Below are 27489 nucleotides of genomic sequence, written 5' to 3'. Positions count from 1 at the left end.
CTGTAAGGAGTCCCTGAACAGGGCTGCTGTCACACAAGGGCAGACTTAAAATGAGAGCTGATTATGGCTCATGTCTCCTGGCCTACTCTTAAACCAAGCAAGTAATGAAATTAAGTAGCCCACTACAATGTGAGAGCAATAATCATGGCCTTTAATTTCCTTGCCACATTGCAGGAATGGATAGAGCTGAATGTGGAGAGATAAGCCTTGCATATTTTTAAAGCTTCAAGTGTCCATACGTGAAGTTGTTCATAGGACACAGCAAGTTTTGTAAGCAAATTTAGGCACATTTTGCAGTGATACAGCCAAATTAATTTGATATTATATCCTGTGCATATATAGCTTTTGAAGATTTTGCAGACTTTCTTTCACTCTCTTTGGAGAGTGAAAAGCCCTTACAGGTGTTAAAATGTAAGTGGGTTGAGCTCTGTGTGCTGCAAAGCATTTTCTCTGTTTCTTTCTCTTTTGACTTTTTAGAAGATGCTTTGGGACTTCTAGCTTTTATTCAGTAAACTGTCATATAAACTTGGAGTAAACCCTTTCTTCACTTTTTTTTAATGCTGTAGGTGTTCGAGGTATGGCCTTGTTCTTTCATTCTCATTTCTGCAATAGGATTTGCAAAAGCATGGGGCTTGCACCATTTGATCTTTCATCCAAAGAGAAAGATGCCTTGGATTGTAATAAAAAATTGCTTGTAAGTGCTTGGTGAAAAAAGTATAACTAAGCAGTACAGCTGGTTTATTCTACCTTTAAAAACCCTGTAAATAAAACTGAAATAGGCTATTTACATAGCAAATAAAACCACCTTAATTACTAATGTTGCAGTTTAAAATACAGCAGTTTAAAGCTGGTTTACCCATGCTTGTCTCTGAATTAATGCTGTAGCTTTAATAGTGAACCTTGTAACACATGTATATTTAGGACCAAGTATATTTTTGAATGCTGAAATCATTATTAAGTTTTGTATCTTACAAAGCTGATTTGGGGAGAAAAAAAGAACAGAACTGCTCCTCTTTAACTGATCTCAGTTTCAACTGATATTAGTGGGAATGGGACTTGTTGAAACACTTTGAATGAAATTTGGTCTTAAACAGAACTCTCTCTGACTGTAACAATGCCGGGACTTGATATTTTGTTGGGGTGTAGAACTTTTCAAAGTCAATAGTTACATATACATATGCGTATTTATACCCCCCCTTTTCTAGAGGACTAACAAACATTCATGTTGGCTTATGGAGCATGCTTAGAATACAGAGGAGCATTATTCATGGGACTTTCTTGTTAATTTGCCAAGGAATCTGCTCAAACAATTCTCCGTGGCACAGAGGAAAAATGTGGCAGCAGCCGGGTGAGAACAGTCTCTGGTAGTCGGCCTCCTCTGCTCTTCCGCCTGTCTGAAAACTCTGGAGATGAAAGCATGAGCGATGTAGCATTTGACTCTCTACCCTGCTCTCCTTCCTCAGCAACCCCTCACAGCCAAAAGATGGACATGCTTAGTGAGTGAGCCTCAAACATAACTTCCTCGGGGGTTCCTGACCTGTTTTATTTTATTAGTTTTAAACACAACAACATGTTGTATTTAGTTCAGAATACTTGTCTCTAGCATTCCTCTTTGAGCAGAAATAAAACTAAAAGTACTTCTATGTAGTTAATTAATGCACAGATGCTTCTGTGAAAAAAAGTGGTAAGATTGTGGTATCTAGAGCTTTCTCCTGAAGCATGTTATCCTTACAATAAGAAGCAAATATTTTTCTTCCTAGATTGGCCTGTGTTCAATGAAGTAGATAACTTGGTTCACAGAGACTATGATCAGCTTGATAACCAAAGGGTGAGTGTCTTTCTAACAGAAAATGAGATTGCAGTTCCTTAATGAATGTCTTGAAAGGACTGCCTGAAGGCTTTGTTGAGTTAAAGCACGTAAAGGTGCTCTGCTTGCAGTCATTGCTGCAGGTCACTTTACCTGCATACATTTTCTGTTTCTAGTAAAGGAAGAACATTTTATTTTAAAATAGTATTTTTTTTTCCCTCCAGGAATTTTTTTCCCTCCAGAAATGTATCTGATGTATTTTAACAGATAATTAAAGTCTGTGTTTGTTCCCCCTGCCTGCATGTTGCGTCTTTGGCACTAGTGCCAACTGCTGTGGTATGAAAGCTAAACAGAATCTCCATTGATTAGGTCTCTGCAAATACTGGTACTGTGGGATGTAAGAGAATCTCACCTGAGGAGACTGCAATGAGTTTGCAATGAGAATTTTCCAACACTAGGACCTTAGTACCAGGGGCTGCCAGTTACTGTTTTATATTTTAACTGGCTACCACTGAAGACTGTATTAAGTAGACTCTTGGTTTAATAAAGTATGTGAGTCCTTGATTATTTTTTTTTTAATGTATCTAAGAGAGAACTCAGATTTGGACAGCACCTTCAGGGTCTGTTCTGTCTGTCAGAGGTAGCACAACATACAATCATTTTCATCCGGTATATCCATCCAGCATATCTCACTGAACCAGCAGAAGGTTTTCTGTGTGGGAAATGTCAAGCTGAGATCCTTACAAAGGGTAGTGCTAATGCTGTGATGTTTTGTTCTTCTGTAGGATTTTGAAAATGGTGGAGATAGTGGATATCCCAGTGAAAAGAGAAGTGAGCTAGAAGATCTGGATCATAGAGAGAGGGTAAGAACCTGACTCTGGGTTTAGCAGAGTTGGGCGTGTTCATACTTGAACTGTTTCCATCGAAGAATCTTATTTTTTATCCCTTTCGATCTAGACTTTGTAAACAGAGGAAACAGTTGGAAAGAAATTCCCACGTGTTGTAAAATGACTTGTCTTGGGAATGTCAGTGACACTTTTACAGGGAAGAGACTATTTGTAACGAGGAGCTTAATTTCAAACATGACATTTGATTGCATATTGTTGTTTGTGTTTTTTTAAGAATTCTGTATTGCATTTGAGAAATGTAGCCAGCTTCTTTTTATACAGAATCCATGAATATGATTTACTTTTAGACTCTTTTACCCTCTGTAATTTCTATGACTTTATATGGCTTGAGATACACAGAACTTAATGTTGTCAGTTAATAATATGCAAATTTAGAATTCCTGTGGGTTAGTTCATTGCTGATTTAAAATACAAACTTTTAAATAAATGCTTTTTCACCTGAAGATCTTAACTGGATATTTAATTAGAAGATAGGAAAGAGCATACTGCTTCCAAAGATACCAATCCTTTTGTCACCTTTGAAGCAGCAAGGTGTTTAGCATGGGATATCCAGTTTACGGGATTGAAGCCTTGGGTGTGCCATATTCTTCACCATTTCAGTATGTTACTTTTTATAATTGCGATATCACTGAGAGAAAAGGATCCAGTGGAAACTATTTTGGTCATTGTCACTAATTTTGCTGGATAGGAATAGTCTATAGAGAGATAACTGACACACGTCAGTTGCTGCAGATTAAATGATGCAAGTCTTTACATTAACGTAGGGCCATTCAAACAACAACCGAAGACATGAATCTGATGAAGACAGTTTGGGAAGCTCTGCAAGGGTAAATAAAGCAAAAATGTTCATAGACGATAGTTTGCCACTTTGGTTGTCCTTTGTTCCACTCGTCTGCCTTCTAACTTCACATCACTAAATCAGATGTCAGTTTTCCTTCCTCTTCAGTTACAGAATGTGTTTATTAATATTAGCTTACCATTCTGTGTTGGTTCTTTTTTTGTTTTGTCTTTATTTTCCTGTTAAAGTAGTACTGTTATAAACAAATTGTCACTTCTGTAACTGATCCCTGACATAAATTAATGATTATGCAAGGGTTTCTCACTTTAAAAAGATTAATTATAGTTCTGTGGATTTTTTTTCTGCCTATCTATTTCCCTTCTGCACTTTATTTTTGGAACTGTGTCCCATATGTGGTTGAGTGATTTTTTAAAACATGCTGTGTTTGAAATATCTGACAGTAGCTCTCTCCGCTGTGTATCTGAGCTAGGGGAGACCAGACCTTGTATGTTTTTACAAAATACAGTTTCTGTGATAATTAGTTTCTGTGGCTATAAACTTAAACAAATAACTCTATTTTGCAAGAAAAGAAAAAACAGAGCTTTGACAACAAGGAATAATTTAATTAGATACGCTTTTCAGAATTTGCTTGTAATGATTACATGTTGCTGTTTCAGGAAATTGAAACAGCTTTAACAGACTGAAGTTCTGTGCCAATAACATTCCTTGTTGTGTTTCCCCTGAGTTACCTCCAAAGGCTTTCATTTTGATAGGATTGTTTTCGGCTACTGTTTCCTATCCACCCATTATGTTGATAAGTTGTTTGTTCTTGTTTGTGTTGGACATCCATATGAATAGTACAGAAATTTTAATTTTGGATAGAAATAATAGTATGTTCTCTATTTCAGATCAGTGTGGAGAAATGGAATCTCTACAACTCTTCCAGAGTCCACATCCACAGACCCTCCTGTGTTGCCCAAGAGATTCAGAGGCTCAATGCATTAGAACTTGAAAAGAAAATTGGGAAGTCGGTCCTTGGGAAGGTAGGATGGGTCTAGTAATCTTGTTATTTCCAACTGGAAAAAAACATCTTGTATTTATTACTTACATAGGGGTGTTGCACTGCATGAATTACGTGTGCAGGTGAAAATAAAGAACATATCTATAGCTTTCTATCACCTAATCATATTTTATAAGGGACATCTAAGCTCAGGAATCCATGAATTCCATATGCTTTTGGACTTGCAACATCTGGACTGCTTTGGGAAGGACCCTGTCAGCTCGTCTGCCTTTCCAGAGGCATCACACAGAGGAGATACAGTGGGATGGATACGGTGTGCCTGACCCACATACCTTGCAAATAGGCAAGGCTGGGCTTCTGAAAAATGGTAGCATGGACCAACTCTTTTTACTCCAGACTATCCCTGACAATGCAAATGTGAATTGTTTGGGTTTATGTATGGGCTTAAGCCCACACTCAGAACACACAGTGTAGATCTTCCTGAACATCCTGAGATCCTCAGATGTTCTCAAACCTTTTGGTTTGAGAAGAAACCTGCCCTTCCCTGGGGGACGGGAGGAAGAAAACCCCTCAAAATCCCATGGCATATTTGGAGTGAAATCTTGCCCCCACTGACAATAAAGGTTTCAGTGGTACAAACTTTTACCCTGGATAACCTTCTTGATTTTCTGTGCCTCAGGTTAATTCCTTTCCTGTGAGGGTCCTTGCTGTACATAAAAGTCTGTGAGCCATAGTCACTGCCATTTGCCCTGCAGGCTGGTGTGTTAGGCAGTTGCAGGCTGGGTGCCTTTAACTACAACTCCCTTTGAAAGTTCTCCCAGGCCCTGGCAGATGTGCTGCGACACGCCCCTAAGACCTAGTGCTCTGGTGTGGCAACCTGCTGGGACACTGCTTAGGGCACACTGATGTGGGAAGATGTTGTGGCAGCTACTGTCTTGCTGAATTAGGTCTTTTATCTCTAGTAGTCAAGTTTATAAAGCTATATGTGTCTAAGCTCACAGAACTGGAGAGGCAGCTGCACTGTGTATAATCATTGCTTTTTGCCTGTTTAATCTGTTCAGGTACAAGTCAGGCTCCAAGTCTGTGTATTATCAAACTAGTCCTCTGCTCAGTCACAGAGGTACACAATTAAGTAGTCACCTCAGAGAGGTATTTTTGTGCCTAAGAAAAGTACAGGCACAGGGCTTTTGAAGAATCAGATCTATGCTTAATACTTGTGTCTCTTTTCCTGTGCAATTGTGTTCTAGGTTCATTTGGCCATGGTTCGCTATCATGAAGCTGGGCGTTTCTGTGAGAAAGACAAGGAATGGGATCAGGAGTCAGCCCTGTTTCACCTGGAGCATGCTGCAGACTGTGGGGAGCTGGAAGCAATCGTTGGGTTAGGACTCATGTGCTCTCAGCTGCCACATCACATTCTTTCTGAGGTCACTCTGGAGGTAAACAAAGATCAAAGAAAATGCCAAAATGCAGAATTGTGGTCCATTGTAAAAATAACATAAGAATAGCAGGAAATGGAGACAAGACAATAACCATAGTTAGGTGTTCTGTAGCCTCTTCAGAGAAAATAGATGACTTGGACAAAGCAGCAAAAAATGCAACCTGTTCCTGATTTTGCTAGTAACTTATTGCATACCTTTGGTTTTTGAAGTGATTGTTGTTATTCAGCTTCTTAGTTTCTTGTGGCTGGGCCTGTTTCTCAGACATACTAAACGCCTGCAGCCATTACTGACTTGGAGAAACTGCATTTAGTGTTAGAGGAAGGGAAAGATGGTTTTACTTAGAAACATGCATTTTAAAGGTTTTGTTTCTTTTACTAGGATACGAAGGAGAACAGAAATAAAGGATTTGATTACTTGCTGAGAGCAGCAGAAGCTGGAGACCGGCCTTCCATGATTCTCGTAGCAAGAGCATATGATACAGGTGTAAATCTTGGTTCAGACAGGTACTGCGCATGACTGAGTAACTCAACTTGGTGATACTCCACTGGGGGTTAGGGGGAGAAGCACTTGCTGCATGTCTTTAATTCGCATAAAGAGCTGTTAGGTCATAAGTAGTGATAGGTTGTCGATAGTGGTAGGACGAGGGGTAACGGTTTTAAGCTGAAGGAGGGTAGATTTAGATAGATATAAGGAAGAAATTCTTTACTGTGAGGATGGTGAGACACTGGCACAGGTTGCCCAGAGAAGCTGTGGCTGCCCCCTCCCTGGCAGTGTTCAAGGCCAGGTTGGACGGGGCTTTGAGCAACCTGGTCTAGTGGAAGGTGTCCCTGCCCATGGCAGGGGGGGTGGAACTAGATGATCTTTAAAGGTCCCTTCCAACCCAAACCATTCTACGATTCTATGAAGTGATGCTATGAAGTAGTGTTTTGGAGTTACTTCAGACTTACCCAGGTATGAATAAAAGCAGGGTTTAGGCCATGATAGATCAACACAGAAAGAAAATCTGAGATCGTTTCTGCTGTTGGACACCTGCATGTGTGTGGGATCTACCTGCATGTTTGAGTTTAGTCCTCATACTGAGGTTGCCCTATGATAGTCAAGTTTTATTTGCTCTGAAGTTGGTGATAAAGATCCCTTTGACTTCACTTGGAATTGCATACTTGAAAATCCTGGGATCAGTGGAAAAAATGAACACAAGAGTTCTTCTGGAGATGTAGTACCCTAAAAATAAGTGAAAAGTATTTACAACTGCCATGTCTCCTCTGTAGTGATTTTTTGAAAGTACTCCTCCGTAGTGATTTTTTTAAAAAAAGTGGGGTTGTTTTTCTAATAAAGCTGTGAAATAAGCTGTAGGAGAAATAGGTGAAATCGTAAAGTGACTATAGACAAGAGACAGTGAGATGAACAAAGTATTTGTCACAGTTGTAGTCGTTCACTGCTCCTCATAATAAAACTAGCAATGGAAATTTCACAGGAACGTACTCTTAATGCTGAGGATGTTACTTTTAAGGATGATTTTAACTTTTAAGAAGTTTACCTCAGTAAGTCTCTCAATTTGGCCAGAGCTTCTATCTTGATAGGAGGGATAGGAGCAGCATTGTGACTTAAGAACTAGATTGTGATTTGCCAGAAGGCTACACAGTATATTGGTTTGATTATTAATTTTTTTTTTTAGCACTTTAGGTGAGGTTTTAGAAGTGGACAGATATTAATTTCCTCAAGTACCAAGTCTGGCGATGGCAGTGATTTTTCTGCTTTTGTATTGTAGCATGTCTTTGTTACTTACATGAGTTTTCTGTTTTGCACAACAGTGAAATTCTTGGCAATGATGAAATTTAAAATAACACTAAACTTCTCATTCAAGTGCACCGAGCATTCTCCATATGAAAATCACTGGTTTTAAATTACTTATGAAACAAGACTCTCTGCAACTTCAGATTGTTTCTACATCCGTTATCCTCACAAATATAAATGCCAGACCAAAACCATACAACTAGTAATGAAGCTTAGACTCTGGAGTTCAGCAAGACACTTCAGTATGATACTTTCTCCTCTGTAATTACTGCATAAAGTGACCCCAGCCTCATTTTAATATAGTGACCTGATTCTGCAGTGCAGAGTTAGTGAGCCTCCATAAGAACATTTGCTTTCTTGGAGAGCATCCGGGCTCTGAGAAGCCAGTGCAAAATTGAATTCTGAATCTTCAGTGCAAACATGCGTTTCCTGAGGTAACCATCTTCAAAAAATATTTTTAACTTCAGAGTACAGGATTGGAAGGAGGCGCTGTACTGGTACAATGCTGCACTGAACATGACCGACTATGATGAGGGAGGTGAATATGATGGCACTCAGGATGAGCCTCGGTATCTGCTCCTGGCCAGGGAAGCAGAGATGTTAATGGTGGGAGGGTTCCACCTGAATAAGGATCCACAGAGATCAGGTGAGGCCTCGTTTTGTTTCTGTAATCAGTAATCCTGCTTTCCCTTCCCTCTTTACCTAGTTGTATAAAAATCTACTGATCTTGTATGATATTTCTCCAATGATATACAGTAGCAAGATCTGTAATATATGGGTAATTTGAAGTTATTTTTACAGTGACCCATGTACCCCAAAAATTCATGTCCTGCTTCAGCTGTTATAAAACATGCACAGGTTCAGTACTCGCAGATTTTTGGATGAAGCTGTAATGATGCTGGGTGATACAAGGCTGGAAAGAGTGAAAGAAGAGATCTTAGAGATGACGGGGGTAGTGGGCGATGCCAGGTCCAATCCTGTACACACTGAGTCACTAGGAAGCAACCTTCACTCCCTGTGAGGCCACTAAACTGCAGGTTGCTGCTTGTATTTTGAGTTACACCCATGACTCCCAGGCCCTACACAACATTGCCTTAGCTGCTGTGTAATCTGCATGTCAGGTGTCTTAAATCTTAGAGTCGCCTTGGAGGATCCTGCAGGCTGGTCATATTTCCAGTCCTTCCAAATACATTGAAGAGCCATCAGCAGCCAGTCACAACTTTCAGCTTGAAAAGCAAAAGCCAGATTCCCAGCTGATGTAACTCTGCTGACACTATTAAAATACACTCCTACATCTGGCGCTGTAGTTTGACTTTGGTTTCTCTTTTTGTTTTTTAATTGCTTCAGGATAAAGAGATGTTTTTTCTTTACTCTGTTAACGTAACTGCTACTATTTTCTCCTCTAGGTGAGCTGTACACAGAAGCAGCAGAAGCAGCAATGGAAGCCATGAAAGGCAGACTGGCAAACCAGTACTACCAAAAAGCAGAAGAGGCTTGGGCAATGATGGAAGAATGACATTGCAATTAAGCAGTTCTTGTATATAAATTTTTTTTATAGACTCACTGCATTTGCAGCTAAAAAGATATATTTTTATGTGGCGTTACCAGTTCTCTTTTCGTATTTTAGTTTTCTAATTTTTTGAGGGGAGAAATACAAATGTAAGTGGTATGTAGGGTGCCATAGCGTACTTCTGCTAGTGTTTTAAAGCTGTAATAGACACACTTGACCTTTTGTATTTTTTTAACTGTTAGAACTGAGGGGCCTATTTTTTTTGATGAAAAATGAAGCTGATGTTTGTTTAGGTTTCACATGTCCTGTTTTTTACACAGCAGATGATCAGTATGTTTACATTTTTCTTCTCTCCACATACAGAAAAACATTTTCCTAAATTCTCAGCATTTCTTCATCATTTTTGGTGCATCTCAACAAATTTGCATGTGAGTGTAAATATTCAATTTAAGCATGCAGCTACTTATTTTAATAACTAGACCCGTCCTATTAGCTGGTGTTGTTGGGCGCTTCTATTATTCTTCAGAAATGAATTCCAGGTGGAATCCCTAGAGTTTGGGGAGGAGCAGGGAAGAGGCTTGAGATTGACAGTGAGGATATTCAGGGTGGAATATGCTTTATTCATTGCTGGCAAAATCACTGACGTTCCTGATGAGGTGAAGCACCCAGCTACCTCTCTCATTTTCACATTTTACACCATATAATTACCTAGTTGTACAGAGTTCTACTGATCTTGTATGATATTTGTCCAGTGATGTACAGTAGCAAGATCTGTAATATATGGGTAATTTGGAGTTATTTTTACAGTGACACATCAATTCTCAGTGAAGCTAGATCATATCAGTTAAAATGAGAATACACTTTCCACCATTTCGAGAGAGATGTTTGAAAAGGTTAGAGGATGTTGATTCACCTATTTCTATGTATAGAAAATAATTTATCTGATTTAAATAGCTTTTAAAGTAGTGATTTATCCGCAAATGGTTTCAAACACCAGTTAGAGAAAATTGCTGGTTAAAAAGAAAAAAACAATATTATCCCCAAACACTTGAATTTCTCTGTCCTGTTTGCATAATTCTAACCAGTAATGGGAAGACAAATGCATGGTGGTGGTTGAATTATCATAGAGATAATTTTCTTCCAAATCCAATATTTTATTCGAAAGTTGCTGTGCCATTTATACAAATAGTACAGAAGTTCCTCCTATTTCTTGGTCGTGGTTAACAGTCGTTTTGCAGAAGATTAAGATGGAAGCTTCTGCCTTCTTGGCCTTAGAGTCTCCTAAGGGTGTAAATTGATAATTCAGCCCCTGTGAGGTGCTGAATGACCTATAATGCTCACCAGCCTCACTTTAGCCAAGCTTTCAAAAGCATGCTTAAAACAAAGCAAGCTGCTGGATGATACAGTTGATTTCATTGGGCCTTCTTGTGTGCATAGCCAAGTAATATTAATTTCTTGTAAAATGTAGAAACTATTCAAGGAACAGTTCTTCCTTTCCTGTGCGAGTGCCTGTCACCGGGCTCCAAAGTTGTGCTCCCCATTTATTCTCTCTCTGGCAAGTGGATCTTGAATTATTGTTTAAACAGTATCCAAGCATGATGTTAGTAACAACTGACACTGTCTGAAAGAGGTGATATCCTGGTCATTAAGGAAATGAGATGAGAATATTTGAATCCTTTCTAGGAGGGAAGGAAAAGTTATTGTTGGATATTGTATTTCTGGGTGGGTACTGTAACCACCAGGCAGTTGTAGCCATGAGTAGCCTTGCCACACATGGCCACGTCTCCTTGCTGTATAATACAGGGGGTGTGGAAAAGTAGTGCTTGTGGCCTTTTAATTTCATTTTTTGTTTTATTTTGAGAGTGAAGGTGAAGCTCTTCACCCATTAATTCAGGAATGTCTAATTTCTACATCTCAGTCAGGCTTAGGTAGATACTAAGCTAGGTAATAAAACAAATTTTTGGACCTAATATGCTAAAATAGAACCAGAGTTTGTAGGATCCCAAGTCAGATGGATGTTTGAAGTGCCTATCCAAAGTTCTGCTTTAGGTGTCTAAAGCCTTTTTTTTTTTTTTGGATGTGGTCTTCTTGCTCTTTCAGTTCTTAGCATTAAAATACCAGCTCTCAATGAAAGGTGAATGTGCCATTCACCTCTGAAGACAGCTGAATAGTCAGAGTGTTTGTGCAGAACTGATACGGTGTAGGCGCTATAATAAATTCAGACAAAAGGATTTGTTTTCCTCATAAGGTGTTGATGCCAAGTCTTTGAGATTTTCCTTGAGAAGGAAGCATGTGTAGCAACACCACCAACCATGTAGGGAGGAGAGGAGACTGAATGTGCCCATCCAAAATGTGTACATAAAGGATGTAGAGTCTAATTATTGACACTTTTTCGTGTAGTTTAATTTGCTAAATTCAGTAGTTTCTAAAGTTGCTGACAGTTCTCTGTAGATCTGGTATGTAAATGTGCACACAGCTCAATGGAAAAAATTATGATGATTAATTTGTTGTTTGAAAATACTACTTTTTTAGTGATGTAGACTACCTTCTGTCCTAAGGTGGTATCATATTATTTAGCTATACAATAAATAGACTGTCAGTAATTTGAAAATGGAAACTGTTTACAGAAATATGCACAACTTATTCTATGACATTCTTTTGAAAAGGAAAAACTATATATTTGACAGACTTTTGGAATGATATTGCTATATGCTGTATTTTTAATCTATTCACAATGAATAAATATGTATTTTTAAAAAATGTGAGAATAAATCTGAGGCTCAACCTGCCAGAACTTACCCAGGTTCAGTGTTTCCAGATGTCAGTGGGAATATTGCTTGGGTAAGGACAACGAGATGGAAGCCTTTGTTTGTATGTCAGACATGCAAATACTGATTGTCTGTGTCTCTTAGTCCTCTTATTCACTTTGCCTGGTTTCATTCTGGCTGGTCAATAAAGTTGTTCTTTTTGTCACTTTTCTCAGTAGACTTTTAGTCATTGCATGTGGTGGTTTGCTTTTGGTTTTTTCTTTATAACTTGCCAGTGTTCAATCCTACTATATTGCAAGCTTCCAGAAACCCTGTGTTGTTTTTATTATTCCATCCCTGACTTCAGTCACTTTCAACTGTCAGAAGTAACTAACTAGGAGGAAATAACTAGATGTGTACCAACAAATTCTGGTTTCCTTGAGAAGACTAAATGGTTGCTGTGCTGTTTTATTTGCATTCAGTTACACATGCAGTGTTTGTAACTAATATGGTGTAAGATGTAAGGACTGAAGTGCTTATTTGCAGGACTGCTACAGAGGCATCTTTATGCCTTCCATCTTTGCTTTGTCCTGAGAAAAGAATGGAAATAGTTCGCCTCTATGTTATGAGATGGGAGAGTTTTTTGTAATGGCTTCAGTATCTAATGATACACTGTCATCTTCAGTATGATTTATTCCCCTTTCTGTTCAAGAATAAACTGTCTGATACTAGCCCTTTTAAACTGTAAAAATGGAGCTCTTACTGTTGCTTTTTCATTGCTTTATTTAGACAGGTATAATTTATTATACCTGTGCAGTTTAAACGATATGAAATTGTTCTCCAGCAAAGGCACTTTGAAATAGCAGAATCTCATAACACAAAAGCCCCAGCAGGGCCTCTTCACTCCACCATAGTGTCACTGAGATGAAAAATGGTGAAAATTGTCACTGCAAGTCTTGTCTTTAGCTGCTGTTACTGAGAGCTGGAGTGTTTGGTAAGTGTAACAAAGGAAGCGAGGATAGCATCTATCAGAAAGTACGGAGACAGCCAACACTTAGAAAGTGTAAATAAAAATATTGCCTGTTTCTTAATTACTGGTCTGTGGGACTGATTTGAATCTTGCTCTCTTCCCCCCAGGTATAATTTCACTTCTGAGAGTAGAGTGGCTGCTGACAGACACAGGTGTAGTTTACTTGAGCTAAGTCAGGACTTTTCATCTGAATTTTAAAAGGGAAGATTTTGATTAAAGCTCAGGTTGGATTCAGGACCAGTGCTTCTGGTGGTGAGTCAAGCTGTTTTCAGGTTTAAATTCAGGGGCTTCTCTCGTGTGCCTCCCACTGCTGGGGACCTGAGCACTTCATGGGGACAGCTGCCCAGTTTGTAAGCATCAGGCCTGGTCCTTACTCTGGAGACAGATACGAGTGTTGGGTCTTTGCTCTTCTCTGGCTGTGCCAGGAAAGCAATATAATGAGGCTGGTAGCTTGTGTTGTATTTTGAGTTCTCCTGTAAGTTGATTCTTTTAATTGGCACTGGTAAAATGAGAAATCTGGTGACCCAACTGCCAGCCCTGAGGGGTGACCTGTACTCTTACCCCTGTAAGTGTCACATGTGGCTGATGTAACTAATCTTGGGTGCACAGGCTGTCTTCAGTGTTCAGAAGTGCCTCTGGCCAGGTGCACAAACCTTTTGGGGTCAGAGGCTGAGCTCAGTCATGGCAGGGCAGAAAAGCAATTCTGTAGGAGGGTGTTGGTACCTCTCACTGCCTGGGCAAAAGGACCTGGGGTGCCGAGCAGCTCTTGCAATAAGAAAACCACTTGTAAGATGTGCTCCAGACAGCCTCCCCACACACACCCAGTGTGCTGTGCTGTGGACAGTAACCCCTGTCTACTGCTGCACGTGCAGGTGCTCAGAAACTGCTAAATCAGACTATTTCCCTAAACTTTTCTGCCTGAACAGATGACAGGTGCTTTGCTGTGTGAAGCCAGTTCAGGTCTGCCTACCTTCTCTCCTCTCTGAACCTCTCCTGCTTTTCTGCAAAGCCAGGGCCGTGGGAGGAGCGTCAGCTCCCTCTGTTCTCAAAAAACCCCGCATCTTTCTGAAAAGGCACTGAACTGAGGGTGTGAAACTGCAGCAGTGCTGAAGAAGGATCCCATTCACACTTACACGTGTGTGCTGTTATTCCTCAGTACTTTGCAGGCAGTGAATGAAATTTTTAGCAAGACTGTGCAAATCTGCAGCCTTTTGGCAGAATCACGTCCAGCAGCTCCCTGGGGAGAGAGCCGGGACTGCAGGGTGCTGCAGGGACCGGCAGGCTGCGGAGGTGCCTGGGAGGTGGGTGAACGGAGGCTGTCAGCAGGGCTCTGGCAGGTTTATCTTCTCTACGGACTGCCACAACTACAGAATTAAATCAAGCTGCATTGTCTTTGTGGCCCTACCTTAGAGAAGCTGGAGTTTTTCTCCAACTCGAATTAAGGGGTGAGAATAACATCAATTCCTTAAGAAAACCTACAATAATTTCAGGCAAAATACGGACAGAGACTCCCAAGGGCGCCTTCATAGGGCACCAGGCAGCTAAAGTGTGCTACTATCCCTTTTCACAAAAGTTGTACTACTACTGCTGCTACTACAGCCTGCCACGCCGGTCCCTGTGCTGCAAGCAAAAACCACCCCCCTCCAACCATAAGGTCTGCTGACTTTCCACTTGCAAATTCAGTGAGTTGTAGCTTGGCAGCAGAAAATTAAAATGCCCAGGTTTTAGATTTATCTTTTTTAAAGGCGAGCGTGCTGCGCCGTGGCATCCACGTGGCAGCGGGGCGGCGCGGAGGGCTCGGCCCAGCCCCGCCCGCGGCCGCGCTGTCGCCCGCAGCCCCCCGCGGCCCGGGGCCGCGCAGGGACGCTGCTCCCTCCCTCCCTGCTGGTCCGGCCCTGACGGCCTCGCGCCGCTGCAACTGCGGCTGCTCGGAGACAGGGATTTAAAAACCCGCAGTGTTTTATTTTTAAGCTGGGAGGGGTGTGTAGTGAGAGGCGTTGCTCGGGTCGGGGTCCGGAGATGGGGTGGGGGAACCGCCGAAGGGAGAAGCAGAAAGGGAAAAAGCGGGAGAAAGGCCGGTCCCGAGTAAAAGTGGCAGCGAAAGAAAGGCGTTCAGGGCGGTAGCGTGGCCGAGCGGTCTAAGGCGCTGGATTAAGGCTCCAGTCTCTTCGGGGGCGTGGGTTCGAATCCCACCGCTGCCAGCAGAATTTTTTCTGCTGCGGGCCGCGGTCGCTGCAGTGCCCCCTGGCGGTCGCGCCGGCCGCCGCGCGGGAGAGCATTGTGGGTAGGAGGAGGGCCGCGTCCCCACGTGCCGGCCGGAGTGACACCAACATGGCCGCTGCCTGAGGGCCGCCCGCCGCGCCGCGCACCGCCACCGGGGAGCCGGCGGCCCCGCTGCCCGCGCCGGCCCGCCCGCAAGGTAGAGGCTGGCGGCACCGCTTTTGCTCCTGGCGGGGCCGCGTGGGTGACGGGGACCCTCCGGGCGGCGGAGGCGGGGGGAGCGCGGCCTGGGCTGAGGTGGGCTTTGCCTCTGCGGGGGGTGCGGTGGAGACGAGACTCTCTGAGGACTTGACACCGCGGCGAGCACCGAGGGCGCGGGGCTGCAGCCGTCCGGGCGGGGCCACCGTGGCGGGGCCCTTGAAGGGGCGGGGTGGGGGTCCGGTCACAGGCCTCTGCCCCTCGGCTCCCCTCACCGGCGCACCGAGGGGTGCCGCCCGGTCCCCCCGGGGCTGTGAAGCGGCGGCACTGGCCGGCCCGGAGCCCTTCCCCGCCCCGGGCTGGCAGCTCTGCGCCTCCCGCCCTGGAAGGGCGCAGCTCACGCCCCCAAAAATGCAGCTGGCTGCCCCTGCCTGAGCATCGGCTCTGCGGGGGCTGTAGCACAGCCCTGCCCCGCCGGGGGACGAGGCGCCCGGTCCCTCCTGCTCCGGGCTGGCTTTGGTTCATCCCCGCGTTACGTGCGGGTTTGGGTGGTCGGCCGTGGCCTTCCTCCTCAGGTCCCCCTTCCCTGCGCTCCGCGTCTGCTGCCAGGCTGCTGTGTCAGGAGAAAGTGGGCTCGGAAGTTGCCAGAAATGAAGAGGCCGTTGTCAGCGGGGAGCGTTGGGGTGCGCAGGGCCCGCGGCCGAGCCTCTGCGAGGTGGAGGGCTGCCTGCCTGGAGGCTGGGGCTCGGCACCCCCACCTGCCACGGTCCGGGGCTGCCCGTGGGTGAGTTACCGCACCGCAGCGAGCAGCTCAATCCCTGCACCTGGCAGAACGGGCCTAGCACTTCGCAACATAAACGTCGAGGTGTTAAAGAAAGGTTCATGCTTAATGCATAATTTCTTAAATCCTGAAGGTGTGCTTCAGTGACATCACCTCCAAAGAGAGGTCTTGGTGCAGGGGAGCCCTCTTTGGGTTCACTACCTGAAGGTGACTGTGCAAAGCTGCTTGCAGATGAGCAAAGCAAGGAGAAAACTAAGCAAATAATTGGGTCAAAACTGTAATTATCATAAATGTTTGGAAGGTGCTTCAGCTTTTTTTGCAGCTTCCATTTTACCGTATGCCATTGGCCACCTTGAGCTAGAGGATTGCTGTTAGGGCTGGACTGAAAGAACCCCCTACAGAAGAAAGTCCAGGTGCCAGAGGAAATTATGGTAGTGACTCAGGAGATGACATTTTTCCCACTTCACTGGTTTGTTACCTATAGGTTAAGGCATAATTATATGTGAAGAATATTGCAAGTTTCAGTGTTGGCACTTTGGGGGTCCATTATTACTGACAAATTTAGGTATCGATGAAATGCTGGAGCATTTCTTGCAGGCCTGGCTAAAAGTCTGTGTGTGTCAGATGACATGCAGATTTGCAATTTTTCTTCTTACAGTTATATTGAAGTCTCTGGTAATAAAAATAAACTGTAGTAACCAAACGCCCTTCTAAGCTCAAACTTAGGGGTAGGAGTGAGTTGCTTTTCTTACAGTTCTTTAATAATATTTTTCTTCATTGGTTCTAAATTAATGTTACAGGTGGCTAATGAGTGGTTTCATTGGTCCTAGTGTTGGTCACATTGGAGGAGAAATTAGAAGATTTATGTCTCTTGCCCTCCTGCAAGCTGTTCTGAAGTTTAATGATTCATGCTAATAACTTGCATTATATTTTGATTTGCACCTTAAAGGAAAGTCACTTTTAAAAGAACTGCCAGAAGGAAATTTGAAACTGTTGACCATGTTTGCTACCTCCTAGTGTTTAATTCCATTCTATAACTCTTGTGGTGTCATATGTATATGACCAATGTAGAAATGAACACCACCATATATATATATACACATACTGTAGGCGTAGAATTGCGTCTGTATGCCTTCAGAGAAAGCTTCACTCTGATTTATAAGATTTCTTCAGGTTGCATGAGTATTACAAATTGTGCTGGGACAGACTGCTTCCTATTTATAGACCTATCATTCTGATATTCCCAATAAAAGGAACTGTAGTTATTCTTTATCCTTAAATGAATTTAAAAAAATGAAATCTCTGTAATACAACATTTTCCTTGAGTACTGACAGCTGGATTCACAAAGAGATTTCGTGTGTAATTGCGTAAGCAGCATTAGATGAAAGACCAGAGACCAGGTCCTTCAGGCTGAGTTTTGCTTTATCTCCTTAGCCCAAGGAATCTTAATTTCTCTTCTGGAAAGTGGAATAACTTTCTCAGGAGAGAGAGAACAAGCTAGCACATACTTGGCACTCAGGCTGTCAGGAAGGGAAGGGTGGTTTCCCAGCCTTCTCATGGGGGTAAGGAAGGGGGGTTTGGGCCCAAGTCTCCCCCATTCTGGATGTTATCACATGTGCTCACACATCTTGGGCATCCTTCTGTCATCAGCTTTGTTCTGAATGAAAACTGCAGTTATTCCATTTCGTGCAGAGCTATCAGGCTGGCTTTATGTAAGCATGCTGTGTCAGGCCACCCAGGGGACATGCACAGGGAGAGCAAAATTGGAACTGACAAATCTCATTTCTTTAAAACAACATATTCATGCATGTCTTTCTGGGTAGAACTGAGTGCCCGATTGCAGAAAACACTCTAACATCAATCAGATATCACATACAGTCATACAGTGACAGCCCCAGCCTGTAGTTAAGGTACTGGCTTTTTGCTGTGAAGGTTTTGCATTTCTACAAAATTATTCCAAATAGAAATCTGAAATATTATCAGGTGGTAGATTTTCAAATACAGATGTATGGTGGGACAAGCCAGGGATATGCTGGTGTATAAAGAAATGGAAAATTCCAGTTCACTACTGAGAGGGGTACTTTTTTGGTAGTGGAGAACCTGTAAGTGAAAAATACGGAGTCATATTTCTAGGTGGAATGGCAGAAAGTGTCAGTAAACCAGAGGTGTTGCCTGAAGGGAAATTTGCCCGCATGGTGATGTTAATAACACTCATATCCAGAATGCCTATCCAGCCTCTCTGAAAGGTTTTTTAGATAACTGTGTGTATATTAATGTGATGTTTTGAGAAGCCTGCATGTCTGCTGAAATATCCTGAGCTGCTTAATTGTGTGATGGCTTGTGTATTTGAAAAAACACCACCGTCTTGTATGTAACATGGATGCTGGCTTCATTCTTTTGCAACCTCTCTCTTGCCAACTGATCCTGGATGCTGCCTCTTTCTCTTTCTCTTCCTACATAAGAGTTCCAGCAAAGAAGCAAGCTGGCATTGAGGACTAGAAGACAGTGAGGGAGAGTTCCCGAACATAGTTCTTATTTCTTTGCCTGATCATTCTTTGGTTAGTTTGTGAGAGGTCTTACTTTTTTATGCCTATCTTGACCAGTACTGGCTGATTGACGGTGTCTTAAATGATCTAGACTAATTAACATGTAACGGCATCCCAAATAATTTGTAAATACTTTTGTTTGATTTCAGCAGGGAAGAACTATTGTTGCTTTAGCTGAGGGATCATTTTTTATTCAAAGGTCCAAACCAGGCATGACACTGACTCCAGCACTGGATTGAACATGATGACTCTTAGTTCTAGAGCATCCAGTCCCCAGTTAATATCAGAGTCATTTTATTTGGAGTTGGTGTAGTTATGAAGTAAAATCTGTTGTTCTTATGATTTCAGAGGACTCCAAGAGAGGCTGAGGAGTGTATTTTTGAGCTCTCATTTAGCAATACAGTCTGAAGAGTGGTAGGCCAGGAGACCAGGCTGCAACATGTCAGGTAGATGAAATCAAGGTCAGCACATTCACAGATGGAAATATTGTCTGGTCCCAAGCACACGGTTTACACAGGCTGTTTTCTTCTCCCATCTCTTTAGCTGGGAGCTTTCTGCATTATCTGCTTTCAAAGAATTTTTCTGAGAAGGGAAGCTAGCGAACCGTATGGCACTGTCCTTAGTGACAGTGACGACTGCAGTGGCAGTTTCAGAGCTCACACATGCTGACTGGCGAGCCAGTGCACTGGAGATGTGCTGGCTGGAAAACCAGCTGCTACCTGTGGTTGTAGTTACGAGTATATAAAAGATATACTTTAATCAAATACAGAGGCCTGTCTTTCCCTCCATAGAGCACTGATTTAGTGCTCTCCTTCTTATATAACTGCTGGCTTTCAGAAGAGTTACAAGAACTTAACCTATTTTTGAGACATGTGCTTGTCTTTTAAATTTGATGGCAGTCTGTCGAGACTGTGGAGTATTAGGGACCCGATCACGCAAACACATACATTCCTTCGAAAAATAGACTAAACAGATTACCACTGAAAGGAACTAAGTTAACTTGAACAAATACTCTATGCTACGTGGTACGTGGCACCGATGTAATGACTCATATGACATTTCTGTTTTCTTTCAGGTTGTGCCAAGGAATAAGCCAAGAAAAAGCTTTTTGTATCCTAGCATGGCAAATGAAGAAGATGATCCAATTATACAAGAGGTAAAAGTGCACTGTGGCAGCAGTGATTGTACATGAGACTTTTTTTTTTTTTTAATTATCATTATAGTTCTCAGTGTTCTTATGTTGCTGAAACAATGTGTCATCAACATCAGGGGTTGTCTTATAACCAATGGCTTGCTCTGTGCAAGGAAATATGTTGTGTGGGCCAAGTATATGGGTCATGGTATTTATTTTGCCATAGTGATGTCCATGTTGGCAGATTTCGGCTCAGGTTTTTTTACCCTTTGTAATCTTTCCATGTCGGAAGAGGAACACAGGTGGAGAACTTGCTTCTACCACTGTGTGTTTCCAGTGACTTTATTGCATGTCTCTGAGAGCTGTAAAATTTGGAATGACTTTGATGAGTTAATATCTGTTAAATACAAAGTGAAAATGTCTCATGCCTTCTGCTAAAACAAGGAGTTGTGTTCTGATTTTGGACTTCTTTAAAGGACTGCTGTGTCCCAAAGAGCAGCCACAGTGTCCTGTTCGCTTTATGTCTGAATTTACACAGCAGATGTACAAGGAAGGGCAAGCTTATGAGAAGGAGGTATCTAAAGGTATTTGAAGGTATCTAAAATGGCAGCTTCCGTATGTGATATTCATGAAACATCTGTGGATTTTTGGTGCTGGTGGCAAAATGCTAATACTGAATCAGGTTTGGGATGTGGGTGTCTCTTGTCTAATTTAGAAAGATTTCATGGCAAAATACTAGTAATGAAGTTACCTTTTAGTCATACTGCCAAAGAGAGAACTTCCTTCTCTTTCTATAATTGGGATAACAGGTTCACTTCAGCCTCTTGGAAAAAAATTTTCCTCTTGCATTTCAGATTTGTTTGCCAAGTTTCCTTAGAAAAAACACAGCTAGAGCCACTGTCTGTCTGCATAGTGGATTTTTTTTGTTTGTTTTTTAAAACAGCCAACTGCAGAATTTCATGTCAAAATCAGCAGAGAGGAGATCTTTGACAAGAGAGTCATGAATGTGTTTTGTGTTAGAGTTTGTAATGAAAAGCTAGTATTGTCACTATTTTAGCTCAAGGGATTCTACTTTTATCTGAGGCTCTATCAGTTACAGCTGGCATCCAATAAAAGTTGTTTGTTTTGCTTTTTAGATTGATGTGTTCCTGGCCAGAAGTCTACTGGAGAAACTGTATCTGTTTCAGGTATTTCAGTTAACTTTTGTGCAGTGATAGTTTGTTTAAAATAAATTCAAAGAACAGTAACTTTTCTTACTGCTTCAGCCTGCCAAGGTCTTGGATATAGGCAAGCTTGTTTGGGTCTCAGTCAGTTGAAATACTTGTTACTAAATCATTGCCAAGTGAGGAATGGTCATTTATGGCACAGACTTGTCATTAAATCACTACATTTAACCACCCTAAGGAAGTGCTTTTAGTAGATGATATCTTTTTATTGTGGTTCGGATAAATCTGCAGTCTCTTAGCCGTCTTCTGTCATCACTGATTTCTGCCATCTTTACTAAACAAACGTTTCTTTAGGACTGGCCCTATTTAAAACATCATCAGTCTTTATAAATCAGTGCGAGTCATCAGAAGAGCCCCCTTATGTTGTGGAGATTAACTAGTGATTGAAGGTGGAAATATGTTAGGAAGGTAGAGGTCTGTTTTCCATTGTGCCACTGAATTTCTCTAATCTTTTTATCCTTGTGATTCACTTTTGCCATCTGCAAAACGGGAGGTCCTTTGAGGCTGTTGGATGAAATGTTCATTCTTAACCAGTGATGCCCGATTGGCAAGCCCACTGCCTCCTGTACAGATCCTCTGCATGGCACGTGCCAGCGAGCACGGCTGGAGACAGCCAGCCATGCTGGACCAGGCCGGGCAGCCTTGTCTGTGGGATACCCGTAGTTGCTCCGTGTCAGGAGTGAGCACTGGTTAGTGACGGGGCCTGTGGGTGTTCTGGAGAAGTGGCAGCTCTGAGCAGGATGCTACTATGGCTGGAAGATTTCATTTGGATACCACACTGTCCTCTCAGCATGCCCCAGAGGTTCAGAAGAGAGACCCACATGGCTAAACCTGGGTCTGGTGTCCTAACTATCTGCATGTGGCCCGTGTCCTGTAAGCTGACACCACTTGTGTGAACCTGCAAATATTTTAATTTCCGCTAATAACTCTCCGGAGAGTTAATGCTGAGGGATGGGGTTTTAACTGCTTCTAATGCTTCCTTTTTCTGCTGGACTAATGTGTGGTACCATTTTCCCGTGTTACAGTTTACTGTGGTGTGTGAGGGGCAAGAAGAGGGTTGTGTAGTGATGAAAGCAGAGGACTGGGGGCAAAGCACCAGGCTTTCTATGTCATACTGCCAAATCCCCTGATGACTCACAAATCAGTCTGGTAATTTCTTTTCTCGATGTCTTGTATCCATCTGGCAAGTGGATCTACATGAGGGGACAGGAAAGATTGATTTATTTTCTGTGAAGTTCTTTGATGTTTAAATGAAGAGGAGTTTATGAAATGGATTTGTTTTCCAGTATCCTATTCGTCCAGCTTCCATGACGTATGATGATGTTACACATTTATCAGCGAAGATAAAACCAAAGCAACAGAAGGTTGGTCATCATTTGAGTCCAGTTTGTAAAAGTTGTTTTATGTTGTGCAGAGTGTACTTATGAAAAGCACATGGTGCTATCAAGCTGTTATAACTATGCAGCTACTTGCAGGACCAGATCTCTGTGCTTGGAAGTATGAGGGAGTCTTTCATTGTGTCTGTAAAGTACAGTCTAGAATAAGAGTAGTTTATAAAGAGAGGAATTAAAGTCATGATAGAAATGCCACTTTTTTAATATAGAGTCACTCAGGGAAACGTAGTTAATAATGCTAATTCAGTCTGTAGGTGCTTGTGCTAATACAACTTCATTTTAAAGGTCTTTACAATGTTCAGAGAAGGGTTGAACTTTGGAGGCATGCTCTGTCTTTCAGTGTCAGTGTGGGTCTTGATTTCTCTCTTGCCTGACTGTGGATCATCATCAGGCCTTCTGAAACCAGTGTGGTTGTATAGGTAGTGAAAGTATAGCCAAAGCCAGGCTGATTACACTTCCTCGCAAATGTATCCCAAAACTGTGGCTATGATTTTAAAATGCCTTATTTAAAAAATGCAGCAGTAGATGTCTGTGATACTAGGATCTTGTTCTGGGAAATGGTTAAGGAGAGTGCTTGGGTGAACTTTGGAGTTTGGATGCGTGTTGTGTTCAGGAAGTCTTCTATTAAAATTAGCAAGCATTTGCATTGTAAGCCCTGTGCAGACTTGTAAATCTGCTGTCTCATCCAGGGACTTTTAACTAGTTCAGTCTGCGAGTAATGTAAAAGGGAAGAAAATGAGGCAATAGCTGTGATATATGGATTTATAAGGGATTTGGAACACCCTGAGGAAGAATATATGCTGTATTGTTATAGTATATAAAGAGAAGTGCTATGCAGGAAAACACTTATTTTTTAACATTTGTCTGAAGTTTAAAGTTTGAGATGGGGAATAGTTCTTCTTGTAACTAAAAGCTTGGAGCTTGTTTCTGTACTTCAACCAGTGTAAATCAGAAACAACTATGAAGTCAGTGGTAAGTGCTGCAGTCTCAATCTTACCAGAATTGAGGCCTCTTTGCCTCTGAAGAGGACACAGTTACTTTATACTGCTTGGTACCCAGGCTAGAAGGAAACATACCTTAAGTTTGAGAGATTCTGAATGGATCCTCACTGATGGGGATATTGCTTGTTTACTTGATAAGTAAACTAGACTGGTAATGTAGTGGAAGGTATCCAACAATGTGAAGGTGTATTTCAAGGCTGCCTAAATAACTTTTGTTTCTCTGCTCCTGTTAATTTACATGGGAGTTTATAGATCTCTAGCTTATTGTTAAAATGTCCCCATCCTACAAAACCCCATATATATGCTCAACTCCATGCATGAGGTTTGCCCTGTGGATTTGAATGATGCTGCTTATGTATTTGAATTTGCTGTAAACCTATGAAAATGTTATCAAGTATGAGACTGAATTTTAATTGATATGTTTGGAGTTCTGCCATGGTAATCAGCTGTCTTTCCTTTCATATTTTTTAGGTTGAACTTGAAATGGCCATTGATACTTTGAATCCTAACTACTGTCGCAGCAAGGGAGAACAGATTGCTCTCAATGTAGATGGCACGTGTACAGATGAAACAAGTACCTATTCCTCGTAGGTGTCCTCTTTGCCTTCATTCCCTTCTTGTGGTGAGCATAGATACATGTATATCCACCAGACCTTCAGGGAAAAGTGAGAACCAAGTGGCCGTACAGTCTCAGGGGTGCTTTGGACACTTATATAGCAAGTATTCTTGGAAGTGACCTAGGTTTTTTGGTGTGCTTCATGAATTCTGAATTGAAAACAGAAGGATGAGTATATATATTTGCTGCAGTTGTTAATATTCCATTTTGAGAACTGGTGATTTCAGACTTTTAACATCTGTATGCCACATTGCCTGTGGAATACAATCTCACAGTATTCATCTGTCTGCAGGAAGCTGATGGACAAGCAAACTTTCTGCTCTTCGCAAGCTGCGAGTAATGTTTCCCGCTATGCAGCTGCTGTTTATAAAAAAGGTAAGTTTCTTTTGCTTACCCCTCATGTCAATGAAACATGCACATTTCAGGGTTAAAATAAGACCTGTTTGGGGGGTTTTTTTCAGACTAGGTTTTAATTGACTGATGCATCTTTAAAGAAAGGAAAATTTTTCTTTATCAGTGTCCCCAGAGTCCTTGAGAAGGTCTAGCAAAATTATAAATAATATATAAGAACGCTGTGGGTTTGTAGATACCTCCAGGATCTTAACAGTGCATGGTGGCCTGAAATAATACACGTTTGTAGCATAAATTTATCATTGTTATTTATATTACTATCTCCGTCTAATTGTGTCTGTCTCATTTCCTATTCAACACTTTTTCAACTCTCTTGTCCCCTAATGCCATCACAGAGTTTTGGTCTGATATCATTTGAAATGAAAATATGTAGATTGTCTTAGTGGTGACTATTTTACTGGGATTGTCCTGAATGATTGTCCTGAACCAGAATGTGGCTCTGTACAAGATCTGGTTTCAACACAGAATAGTAACAGAAATAGGTCTTGGTCTTTCATACTCCTTTGAAATCCTGAGCACTGGATGAATTTTTCACTTCAATCCCTTTTTACGTTTTACCGTATTAAATATTTATGTTCAATTGAAGCTGTGCCCTTACAGAGATACGAAGATGATGAAAAGTGCTGTCCTTGTGCAGTGGAAAAAACCAATTTAACCAATGTTAATTCTCTTTTTCAGGTGAACTTCACCTCACTCCACTACATGGAATTCTTCAGCTGAGGCCAAGCTTCACCTACTTGGACAAGGCTGATGCAAAACACAGAGAAAGAGAAGCTGCTAATGAAGGTAAATACTCCATGAGTTGTGTTTTCTTTTGGGAGGTGAGATAAAAGTTCTCTCTATAATTTTACTGATAAGAGTCATAATATTGTGAAGGTGTTTATTGTAACAACATACTGATTATAAGGCCGTTTCTCAGATTGTTTCACTGATCTTATTTTCAGTGTAGCTGCATCAATGGTTTCGTGGGCACAGTGTAGGGGATTGGCAGTGGGATGGGAGGTGGTGGGTAGTGTCAAAGGGCAGCAGTAGGGAGTGTGTCACCACTGCCGCTGAAAAGTTGCACTGCAAGGCTCATGGGAGAGCTATCATAGGAGCAGTGTGGTGCTGTCATACATTGCATAGTTAGGCAAGCTGGGATTGCACCCATGGTTTCCGCTTTCTTCCTGCACATGCCCCCAGACAGTTACAGATTGGCTTTGGCTCTTTTACTGCAGTGGTGTGTTTACTCTGTTGTGGTTTTTGGCAGGTGGTGATTCATCCCAGGATGAAGCTGAAGATGATGTTAAGCAAATTACTGTATGTCCAAATTCCCTTTTTATGATAGTTCAGGCAACAGTTCACAAGAAAGCATGACAATTCACATCCAAATAAAAGGAACCTCAGCTAGTCCTGGTGATCCTGGGCTTGGGAGGGGGGAAGCAAGATGGACTTGCCCTTGTTGCACAAGCATAAAAATGGCACTGGCAGCAAGAGGTGACTCATTTGAGCTACAGCCCCTAGCTTCTGTTACTTACTTACCAAATAAGTAATGCAGGTTTTGTTTCAAGGGTTTGGGGGCTGTATTTAATGATGCGCAAATCATCTAGGTACGGTTCTCCCGCCCTGAGACTGAACAAGCTCGTCAACGACGTGTTCAGTCCTATGAGTTCCTGCAGAAGAGACAAGCAGAAGAGCACTGGGTTCATCTACACTATTATGGCTTGAAGGTTGGTGTGTGCTGGCTACTGAGGAGGCTGCCTGGGCCTGAAGGTTCAGCGAGGTCTAGAACTGTTTTTAAATCTGGGCCCATGGAAATCAGGGAATCATCAAAAAATAATGAAGAAAAGTAGGCCTGGAGGCTTGAACAGACCCTGCAGTGCTCTGTATCTCCACCGCTGGATAATGCTTTGTGGTCTCCATGCTGGAAAAGTTTTAAAACTGAGAGCTGGACAAACATAAGGGGGGATCTGAGCACAAGAATCACTCAGGTCTTTGAATTATCAACTGAACTTTGTGAAAGACTTGGGGAACCCAGTCAGTTGAGTGTCAGAAATCCTGTTTGACCCACACGCATGTCAGTCAGGAGATTTTTGGAGTCATAGGAACAGAAGTGTTCCCACATCACATGAGCATTGTTCAAGAAAGTGAAAGCAGAACATCAGCTAGTGAGGTGGAACACTTGAGTGATGCAGTAATGACAGGGTGGTCATGGTTTGGAATGAGGAATCCAGCTCTCTGGCATTTTGTATGTTTTCAGTACGTGGTAGTGACTCTTGCTTTTTTCCATATCTCCAGGATAGCCGTTCTGAACACGAGCGCCAGTATTTATTTAGTCAGGGTCATGGCCTTGCTGAAAACACGGAATTAATTAAATCTCCCAGGTAATGGTTTAATGGTTTCCTACAGAAATTGCAGTAATTTGTTAGGATTGTTTTCAGAGTAATAAGCAGGTATATTCTTTAAAAGTCTGCTCTTTGATAATTCTCTCCATGATAAAAGTTGGAATTGTTTAAAAAAATACAGGAACTAACCTTCAACTTACTCAGGTTGCTTTCTTTCTTTCCCTGTAGTCTGACGTTAAAACCACTTGTTTGCACTTGGGATTGTAGTCTCTTGTATGTTATCACAATCCTGCATTATTGGGACTGCAAATACTGTAAAGGAAAAGTAAAACAAAAGCTCCTTCTTGTTAAATTAAAATTCTGAAGCCAATAACTTCAGTTGTTAGCAAATCTTAGAAAACTTTCTTTTGTGATTTGTGAGAAACACCTGAAACTACCTGAAACTTGTTTGGTTTCTTGGTGACTGCAGTTATACAGGAATCTTCCCATGGTGCAGTCAATACTAATGCTTTGCTATAATCTGATACAACCATGGCCCAAGTAATAGGAAAGTGTCAGACTCTCTGCCTGTTTAATGCTGTGGGTGTGTTTTTCTTAATATTTAA

At 41.9% G+C, this 27489-nt stretch overlaps 2 protein-coding genes and 1 non-coding gene across 11 annotated transcripts in view; all 3 read left to right on the top strand.

Annotated features, from left to right (window-relative positions):
• The window catches only part of EEF2K (eukaryotic elongation factor 2 kinase), a 35576-nt gene extending 23346 nt beyond the window's left edge, over positions 1-12230 (top strand). For 7 of the 9 annotated variants that reach the window (XM_074885675.1, XM_074885680.1, XM_074885674.1 and 4 more), the window contains 10 exons: positions 567-694; positions 1295-1496; positions 1761-1828; positions 2593-2670; positions 3480-3542; positions 4402-4536; positions 5762-5950; positions 6332-6456; positions 8215-8393; positions 9154-12230. In XM_074885675.1, the coding sequence (XP_074741776.1) occupies positions 567-694; positions 1295-1496; positions 1761-1828; positions 2593-2670; positions 3480-3542; positions 4402-4536; positions 5762-5950; positions 6332-6456; positions 8215-8393; positions 9154-9263 (1277 nt within the window). In that variant the 3' untranslated portion in view covers positions 9264-12230. Of the gene's footprint in view, positions 1-566; positions 695-1294; positions 1497-1760; positions 1829-2592; positions 2671-3479; positions 3543-4401; positions 4537-5761; positions 5951-6331; positions 6457-7764; positions 8394-9153 lie in introns of those variants that run through there. The other 2 variants (XM_074885681.1, XM_074885682.1) reach the window with 2 other exon arrangements.
• A 2923-nt stretch (positions 12231-15153) lies between these two features.
• Positions 15154-15235, top strand: TRNAL-AAG (transfer RNA leucine (anticodon AAG)). Its single transcript has one exon. It is a non-coding gene; the product is annotated as a tRNA-Leu (tRNA).
• Positions 15236-15345: 110 nt separating this feature from the next.
• POLR3E (RNA polymerase III subunit E) overlaps positions 15346-27489 on the top strand; it is a 29499-nt gene continuing 17355 nt past the window's right edge. Inside the window, exons 1-10 of the mRNA XM_074885554.1 lie at positions 15346-15453; positions 19856-19936; positions 21049-21099; positions 22425-22502; positions 24005-24120; positions 24442-24524; positions 25239-25346; positions 25810-25859; positions 26150-26269; positions 26838-26923. Of these exons, the coding sequence (XP_074741655.1) occupies positions 19901-19936; positions 21049-21099; positions 22425-22502; positions 24005-24120; positions 24442-24524; positions 25239-25346; positions 25810-25859; positions 26150-26269; positions 26838-26923 (728 nt within the window). The 5' untranslated portion in view covers positions 15346-15453; positions 19856-19900. The remainder of the gene's footprint in view (positions 15454-19855; positions 19937-21048; positions 21100-22424; positions 22503-24004; positions 24121-24441; positions 24525-25238; positions 25347-25809; positions 25860-26149; positions 26270-26837; positions 26924-27489) is intronic.

This window comes from Strix uralensis, chromosome 16 (assembly GCF_047716275.1).
Source record: "Strix uralensis isolate ZFMK-TIS-50842 chromosome 16, bStrUra1, whole genome shotgun sequence".
NCBI classification, from domain to species: Eukaryota; Metazoa; Chordata; class Aves; order Strigiformes; family Strigidae; genus Strix; species Strix uralensis.
This window is presented reverse-complemented; position numbering and strand designations above follow the sequence as displayed.